Source organism: Argopecten irradians, chromosome 5 (genome assembly GCF_041381155.1).
Source record: "Argopecten irradians isolate NY chromosome 5, Ai_NY, whole genome shotgun sequence".
In the NCBI taxonomy this organism is placed as follows: domain Eukaryota; kingdom Metazoa; phylum Mollusca; class Bivalvia; order Pectinida; family Pectinidae; genus Argopecten; species Argopecten irradians.
The window spans coordinates 10,619,236-10,628,794 of NC_091138.1; the positions used below are offsets into that span (position 1 = coordinate 10,619,236).

Here is a 9,559-nt window from a genome sequence, read left to right on the forward strand (position 1 = left end):
GTTACACTTGACCTGTATACTGTAGACATGGGACATCAGTAACACTTGACCTGTATACTGTAGACATGGGACATCAGTAACACTTGACCTGTATACTGTAGACATGGGACATCAGTAACACTTGACCTGTATACTGTAGACAGGGGACATCAGTAACACTTGACCTGTATAATGTAGACAGGGGACATCAGTAACACTTGACCTGTATACTGTAGACAGGGGTACATCAGTAACACTTGACCTGTATACTGTAGACATGGGACATCAGTAACACTTGACCTGTATACTGTAGACATGGGACATCAGTTACACTTGACCTGTATACTGTAGACATGGGACATCAGTAACACTTGACCTCTATACTGTAGACATGGGACATCAGTTACACTTGACCTGTATACTGTAGACATGGGACATCAGTTACACTTGACCTGTATACTGTAGACATGGGACATCAGTAACACTTGACCTGTATATTGTAGACATGGGACATCAGTTACACTTGACCTCTATACTGTAGACATGAGACATCAGTTACACTTGACCTGTATACTGTAGACATGGGACATCAGTAACACTTGACCTGTATACTGTAGACATGGGACATCAGTAACACTTGACCTGTATACTGTAGACATGGGACATCAGTAACACTTGACCTGTATACTGTAGACATGGGACATCAGTTACACTTGACCTGTATATACTGTAGACATGGGACATCAGTTACACTTGACCTGTATACTGTAGACATGGGACATCAGTAACACTTGACCTGTATACTGTAGACATGGGACATCAGTAACACTTGACCTGTATACTGTAGACATGGGACATCAGTTACACTTGACCTGTATACTGTAGACATGGGACATCAGTAACACTTGACCTGTATACTGTAGACATGGGACATCAGTTACACTTGACCTGTATACTGTAGACATGGACATCAGTTACACTTGACCTGTATACTGTAGACATGGGACATCAGTTACACTTGACCTGTATACTGTAGACATGGGACATCAGTAACACTTGAACTGTATACTGTAGACAGGGGACATCAGTAACACTAGACCTGTATACTGTAGACAGGGGACATCAGTAACACTTGACCTGTATACTGTAGACATGGGACATCAGTAACACTTGACCTGTATACTGTAGACAGGGACATCAGTTAACACTTGACCTGTATACTGTAGACATGGGACATCAGTAACACTTGACCTGTATACTGTAGACATGGGACATCAGTTACACTTGACCTGTATACTGTAGACATGGGACATCAGTAACACTTGACCTGTATACTGTAGACATGGGACATCAGTTAACACTTGACCTGTATACTGTAGACATGGGACATCAGTAACACTTGACCTGTATACTGTAGACATGGGACATCAGTTACACTTGACCTGTATACTGTAGACACAGGACAACAGTCACACTTGACCTGTATACTGTAGACATGGGATGTACATTGACCTGTATACTGTAGACATGAGACATCAGTTACATTGACCTGTATACTGTAGACAAGGGGACATCAGTACACTTGACCTGTATACTGTAGACACAGAGAGAAACATCTACATGAACAACTGTAGGGACAATACCTGACACACAAGGGAGGTGACCTGTATACTGTAGACACAGAGAAAACATCACAATGGGATACCTGACCACAAGGGAGGTGACTTTGTAATATGTAAAGACAGAATATTGCCTAGCATGTGTAACTTACAAGTGCATTATGGCACAAAAAGGAGTACACAAATCTCAAAAATATTATCAACATTGGTATTTGACAAATGACTTTGGATTGTGTGAACTATAAAACTCTACAATAAAACGTTTAACACAATACTCACCACTTATAATATTTCACATCTGTTACACTTAAGTAACAAAGTCATATTTATTATTTCGATGTTTGTACCTTTGTGTAAAAAATGGGAACCAGTAGCTCAAACAAGACTTTTTTTGACAGTTCATACTGTGAGATACATGTGTCTAATATACATTGTATATTCACAACCTGATAGAGTGTCGTTATACATTGCACAACATGTTCAAGTCAGATTCTAACATTGTATTCCAACTGAAGCATTACTTAACTACCTTAGGTTCATTTTAGGTAAGTTTCAGCTAAATTGCACTGGCAGAACTTGAGAAGAAGTTCAAAATGTGTTTTCATGACGGCAGCTGTGGCGGCCATTTTGGATATTAGATCAACAAAAAAAATACAACGCTTTGTTAGGACCATGTCAGGATCATTTCAGGCAAATTTCAGCCAAATCGCACAGGTAAAAGTGGAGAAAAATGAAAAGTTTACGGAAGGCAGACGGCGGATGAAGACGGATGAAACATGATGACTATAGGTCATCCTGACCCACCTAAAAATTAACTTCTGACAAAAAGTGATTTTCATCAGAAATCCAGATATTTAATCACTGTAAACATATTGTTAAAAACAATACTATTCCAGAAACAGTGATCATAACATAGATTGGATAGATGAACGACAGACCACAGAGGTAGGGCGATTTGATTATCCCTGCCACTTCCAAGTCAATTTAATTTCTAAATGATCTGTTATCTAATGCCCTAAAGTCTGTATGTACAAAACTTTCAGTATGTTAAATATCTGGCTGAATAATATCTCAACAAACATAATTAGATAAAGTATATAAATCCTTTCTTCCTATTTATGGCAACCTTTCATTAAAGATGCTCCACCGCTGACAAATGGTGTTTTTTCACTATCACCAACAGGAGCAGATGATTTTGTATTTTTCTTCAGTAACAAAAGTTACTTACTTTACACCATTACCATCATTGAAAAGTTTAAGCTTCTAATTTTACTCCAAACTTAAAGATAATGAAGATAATTAATTGCATCCCGAAAAAAATCCGTGTCACTATATCCTATATGGAATGAAGTACTGATTGCGCATGCACCAAAGTCAAAATAAATTATTTTATATAATTTTTTGTGTTAATTAGACATATATATACACGATTAAACACCAATCATTGTTCAAATGATGAATATCATTTATGCTCTGTCGGCGGTGGAGCATCTTTAATCTTTTTTGATTCGTTGGCAAGTGAGATCTAATATCTCTCCATAGGACGACTCCATTTCTTTTAATGTTTGATGCATATGTAATGGACTGCTTTCTGTAGATATTTCTTTATACCTTTCTAACTTCCTATCCATAATCTTATGGAATTGTGACTCCACTGTTTCTACTTCATTTCTCCACTTGCTGGTTTTCAGTACAAAAGAAGTGAAATTCAGAAATAGCCACAAACATACAACCGAAAACATGTTGAGTTTTGCATCCTCAGGATATTCCCAGATACCAAAACGAAGTGTATCTTGCAGTAAGATATCATTTACAGGATCATACAGGAATATTGTGAAGTACTCTGAAGTTGTTCCCAATGTTGGAATCAAAAGATCTGAAAGTGAAGCTTGTTTGCCGACTTGAGAAAAACCATTAGTAACTGTCTCTGCCACGATTTGATCCAACACATGAAGATTGTACAGGGGGTCCTTGCCCTTTTTATGATTTACCCCGACAACCTTAGGTTTTTTAGCTACAGGCTGCAGATCCTGTGTTTCAAGGTCTTCAGTGTCTTGTGTGTTCAGTGGTGTGTCACCTGCTGATGAATCATCTCCTTCCTTGAGGGTATGAACAGCAATTGTCTGGTTTAGTAGTACATCAACTCTACCATGCCATGTAAAACGTGATCCTAAAAGACAATGAGAAACTTGATCAGAACATCACAATGCAGCAGAGTATGTAGATATACATATATCACATATATGATAAAACATAATATCAATATTTCATAGCAGTAATATGAGGAGAGGATGTCACTATGTTGGGAAAACTTGTGTCCGATTCCTGTTGTCAATAATTCACACCAATATAAATATGTAGTATAACCTACTGGCCATAAATGAGTGCACTCTGTCTTTCAGAAGTTGAGCAGAAGATTCAATATTATTTTTATCTCAAAATCAGCCAGTAGGTTTTTTTCTTTTCTACAGACTTTTTGGGGATAATGGGCCCCATTCCCCATGGAAATTATTTCATTTTTCAGCCAAAGACACGATAAAAATCTTAACTCCAGCCAGTGTGACATTGAAGGTTAATGTAGTTTAAAGGTCATTTCTGTGAGGTACCATCTTTAACATTTTGCTTTGTATAGCTACATGCTGGCAGAATGTCAGCCTTCTGAGCATTCTGGAACTTGAAATGAAATTTAAGATTCTTTTATGTTTGTATTTTGTCATCAGTTTGTTTGAACACAACCAGCAATATCACATAGATTATTTATTACTCCCCAATGGGCATAATGTGTGTCAAGTAACTGATGCATTTAAAATCTGGTTCATAATACACATATTGAAATACATGTACTTTTAACAAATAAGGTCATGCACATTTTATTAATATTCCATTAAAGGGTCAAAACAACATTTCATTCTAGTCTACAATCAATGGTGTCTATAGTATCAATTGATGGGTGTTCTGATTACCATAGGTAATTGCCTTGTTGACAACAGACAGACACAGGGACATGTCACAACAGGAATAGTGTATATCATGTTAAATCTATGATAATCTTTTTTATTTAACCAGGGCCCGGCACCATAAAACTTTCTCAGACAATTTGTTTACTCAAGTCTGTGTAAAATCATATACTTGAGTAAAAAATCTGTCTGAAAATAGTTTTATGGTGTCGGGCCCAGGTATTATACCTCAATATATTGTTAAACTTGTTGCCGAACATAACATTTTATAAGCATTCATGGTAATACGATTGCAGGCAATTACAGTAGACATACTGTAGTGTATGTACACATGTAACTAACATCCATGTAGCTCACACCGTCAAAACGTTAAGTCATTGGCATGCTGATTTAAAGCTTCAATAAATATAGTCCTTGTGGATATTAATTAAAACAAGAGGCCCAAAGGGCCTTAACAGTCATCTGACAGCCTAAGCAACAGTCTTACAGGAAATTAATTAGATATAGTGGCTGTGGTGGCCATCTTGAATTTGGGAACAACTCAAAAAATAACAGCAGTTGGTTAGGACCATGTCAGGATCATTTCAGACAAGTTTCAGCCAAATCGCACTGGTAGAACTTGAGAAGAAGATCAAAAAGTGTTTTCAAGATGGCGGCTGTGGCGGCCATTTCAAATATCAGATCAACAAGAAAAATAACAACACTTGGTCAGGACCATGCCAGGATCATTTCAGGGAAGTTTCAGCTTAATTGGATCTGGAAAAGGTCAAAATGTGAAAAGTTTACGCACAGCGCACAGCCCATGGAAGAGGACGACAGATCTAGATGAAACATGATGACTATAGGTCATCCTGACATTAGGTCATCCTGACCCTTAGATGACCTAATAAAAAGTTGGTCATTCAGTGTTTGAATGTCAAAGAATAACCTAAACTTCAATTTTATTAAAATTTTGGTGAATCTAATCAAAGTTTGTTCTTTGTATTTTATTCAAAATTGCTATTAATGATGAAAGTATTTCACTAATAAAATTATCACGAATTAGCTAATTGCATATTGACCCTGTTAATACTGATTAGGTCTCAGCCTGTTACAAACCATGTGTATCATGATCAGACCTTGGCCTAATAAAACAGGTCCATACAGAAAGGGCTGTTAATAACCCCATAGTGTTTACACATATAGATCATTATATACCCATTGATGTAGTTCCAGATTTTATGTCTGCATTACAACCACATGGACATTTCTTTGGAAGATCTTTAGAGAAACTATCAACCCTGTAGTTCTTGCTGGTCAAGAGCTGAGAAAAAAGGTGTTCTGTGAGTGCCACTGTAACTGGAGTTTCCCCGGAGTTTTTCAAAATCTTGCAGATTGCCTTTCCATGTCTCCTTCTGTCTGAAAAGAATCAAAACATCTTGATTTATTTTAACGAGAGGCGAGTATATATACCAAATTTGGTAAAAAAATCCATTAAGCCGTTTATGACAAGTAAGAATTTTTGAGAAAAATTGATGGACGATGGATGACAAACACCATGCCATGACATAAGCTCACCGGCCCTTTGGACCAGGAGAGCTAGAAATAGCTTAATATGATATTTTTGAAGTCATCAGATCCCACAGGGATCTTGCCATGCACCATTGAATGACGAACAATGAGTCAAATGAAAGATGGATTTTTTTCTCTATTTTTGTCCTTGAAATTTCCACCCTCTCTGAAACTAGGTTTAACATGTAAGGAATCTACATAAGAAAGTAATGTATAATTATAGTAACAATTAAATTTAATTGTTAGTGTCAACCCTTAATTTTTAATATCTTTTTTAGTACCCCTCACTTTTTTAAAAGTGTGATTACATTAATTTTACAATTACCCATTAAAATGATCTGGAGCAGTACTCAATCTAGCTCTGGTTTACTATCGTTTATGGGTAGGTTTCCCTCAAGGAATGAATTCCCCTCTGGCCTAAAAATCCCCAAAAGATTTGAAAATTCTCCTCTTTCAAGCTAAAAAATGACCGGTTTTGTAACACTATTTCCCATATGACTTATTTTTTTGTTAATGTTTCAAACTTTTTATTATTGAGCTTAAAATGTCATATCTTATTCAATTGTTTTACAGCTCTATTCGTCAAGTGAAATATAATTTTGAACCAAAATCAGGGGAGTCATATTCCCCTATATTTGGCTAAACTTTTCCCCTATTTTGAAAAAGGGCAGTTTCCCCCAAAACCTAGAATAACCCCTGAGATACCCAAAGCTTTGCAGACAACAAATGATGAGAAATTGTGACTATAGTAAATGTTAATATAAATCCAGTGTTATATGGAAAATAACTGTTGATATTACTTCCTTGACCCATACATGTATATGTATATCTACATACACAATTTGTTTTTAATTGTTATGGTCTTCATTCATATTAGATTCATTTTTAAGCACATATATACACATTTGTATTCTATAATTCCTACTTAAATGCATCAAGGTATGCTTATCCCATATGTCATAAAATATAGCTATATATAGACAGTAGCAAATCACAATAATCCCACATCCTGGTTTATGTTACAAATGTTACTCTGCATTTTTCTGTAAAATAGATAGTATTTCTTTTCTGTCGCAATACAGCTGATGCTTATTTCACAAACAGAAAAAAGGGAATTCTAATTTTACAGTAGAGGAGAAAATTTAGTGGTCAGACTGGGATTCCATCCCGAGACCTCTGAACACTAGCCGAATGCTACTTGAGCTACCTGCATGCTCTCTCCTTTTCAACTAGTCTTCGCCTTCGACAAGTCAACCTTATACCACCTCCATGGGTATCACCGTGGGCATGAATGTATTTTAGTCGGTGGAATTAAATGTGATTTGCAGCTGTTTATATTAGAGTGGTGTAACAGGGCCAGAGTAGTGTACATGCGGCGCAAGCTGGCATCAAACCCCTGTCCCTGGACTTACTGGTTCATCGCTCTAGCAACTGTGCTCTAGCAACTGAGCTAAAGGGAAATTTCCCCTAGCTTGAAGCTAAAAGGCAATTATCATTATGTACAATTGAAACCTAGCTGCTGCACTACCTCCCCCTTTCATGTGTTCGCCCTTGGACACAGACCAACCCAGGTTCTAGCTCTCTCCAAGAAATTAATAGCCTTCAATACTTCCACTTGGAGTGGTCTATAATACCAAACATATCGTAACAGGGCAAGAGTAATGTGCCGCCAGCCAGGTTTGAACCCGCAACCCTGGACATCCTGGTCTGCTACTCTGCTGACTGAGCTAAAGGGAATTCTCCCTAGTGCGAATCTAGGCGACATGATCACTATACAGATGTAAATACAATTAACCTGCTACAGTGGAATATATACATGTAAATGGAATGCGATAGAAAAACACAAATCGATAGATAAGTAACTTTGTTTGTATTGTTGACCTTTTTGTGTTTAGATATACATTTATTTAATCAATGCACAATATATGAACATACTGAACTATGTACCACTATTTATTTGTATTTGAAATGAAGACTTCTCCACGGCCTGTTAAATCAACAATTATGTATGTGTATAATGGATGGCGTTTTACCGTGGATAAAGTCTAGCATCGCAAGAAACGGCTCAACATGATGAAGGTCTACTGCTTCTGTTCCCGACGATATAAATCGTTCCAGAATTGCTGTATCGATAATATCAGTCATGAATACCCCATGTCTGTCGGGTATGGGTTCCTCAAATCTGTTCTTTTGATATGCTTCTAATTCCACAAAAGCGTCCGTGAAACAACATGCTCGCTTGGAATTGCATCCTTCTATCACCAAATTAACAAATTTTCTTTCCTGGTGAATGAACAATTTCAACAGCGACTTTAGCATCTCCTCCTCGACTGATGCACCATATTTTTGCTGCATCTGTGCACGTCGAGGCCTACTTAAAATTTGACCGCGCACATACGACGACATCTTCAATGTTTTTGTTTTTAGTTTCCGGTCACATAGTAAAAGTGTGAACCCACAAAATGCATCGAATCAATGGTATTCAGATACCTTACATGATTTCAAAACAAAGCCCGTCACTGCTAGTCCTAGATGAGGTCCGATCCGCTACATTAGGTACACATGTACACATTATTTGATGACGTCATGATCATCTATTTATAGCTACTTTCGGTTTCATTATAGTAACCACACGTGAATCTCTTCGCAAAGACATAAAGATTCACGTGGTTACTGCATTATTTTTGTTCGGTTTAAATATAACTTTCGTATTGATGTATTAATATTTATTATCATTACTGTAACTTACATTTATATTTGACTGAAAATTTACTTCATAGGCATATGTTAGCTAATGCCAGAACATTGCATGCATACATGTACTGTACATACAAAATAAAATGTATACATGTATTCATAATTGTATATCAATATATTACGGTCTGTATCTCCATGGCCCACTTTTTATAATCCTACAGTCTATTTCAGAGTAGTAAACAATGATTTAACTGTGTTTTACCTGTGATAGGTAATGTACTTATTCCATAATTAAGGGTATCACATGATTAAATTACATGGAAAAATCTTTAAAATTTGTCACTTTTTTGTGATGTCAGTAATGTTCCTGATTTTCTTATATTAATAAAATATATATATAATAATAAGAATAGTATATAATACATAAATAAATAATTAACACATATTAAACGTAAAATTAAATTAATATTTATTATTTGGCCCTATGTATAACTTCGAAAACTTCAAAATTCCTATCTCTCTTTTTTTTTTCAAACATATGTACATACAACTACATTGAAATACATGTACATATAAACACATTTACAAAAATGTTTTATGGTAATTATTATGTAATCGTGTAGTTTATGTTAACGCGCGCGTCTTTTCATCAGAAATCACCTTTGTGACAATTCTACTGAAATATTATACTGCAATATATCGTCATTTTTAGGAATGCCGTTGAGCCAATTTGCCAACAAAAACCTTACTTTTACG

The 9,559-nt window shown here is 36.2% G+C and overlaps 1 protein-coding gene across 1 annotated transcript; it reads right to left on the reverse strand.

Annotated features, from left to right (window-relative positions):
• Positions 1-1,888: 1,888 nt before the first annotated feature.
• LOC138322824 (uncharacterized) lies at positions 1,889-8,667 on the reverse strand. Its single transcript, XM_069266951.1, has 3 exons — positions 8,140-8,667; positions 5,753-5,953; positions 1,889-3,768 (listed from the first exon to the last, which is right to left on the reverse strand). Exons 1-3 carry the CDS (start codon positions 8,510-8,512, stop codon positions 3,092-3,094), a joined length of 1,251 nt encoding a protein of 416 aa, XP_069123052.1. The 5' UTR covers positions 8,513-8,667; the 3' UTR covers positions 1,889-3,091.
• Positions 8,668-9,559: the final 892 nt, after the last annotated feature.

Coding starts and splice junctions, on each gene's coding strand:
- LOC138322824 (XM_069266951.1), bottom strand. CDS start 8,512: ATGTCGTCGTATGTGCGCGGTCAAATTTTAAGTAGGCCTCGACGTGCA. Junction 5,954..8,139: donor GATGCTAGACTTTATCCACG/GTAAAACGCCAT, acceptor GATTCTTTTCAG/ACAGAAGGAGACATGGAAAG. Junction 3,769..5,752: donor ATCTGGAACTACATCAATGG/GTATATAATGAT, acceptor ATTGTCTTTTAG/GATCACGTTTTACATGGCAT.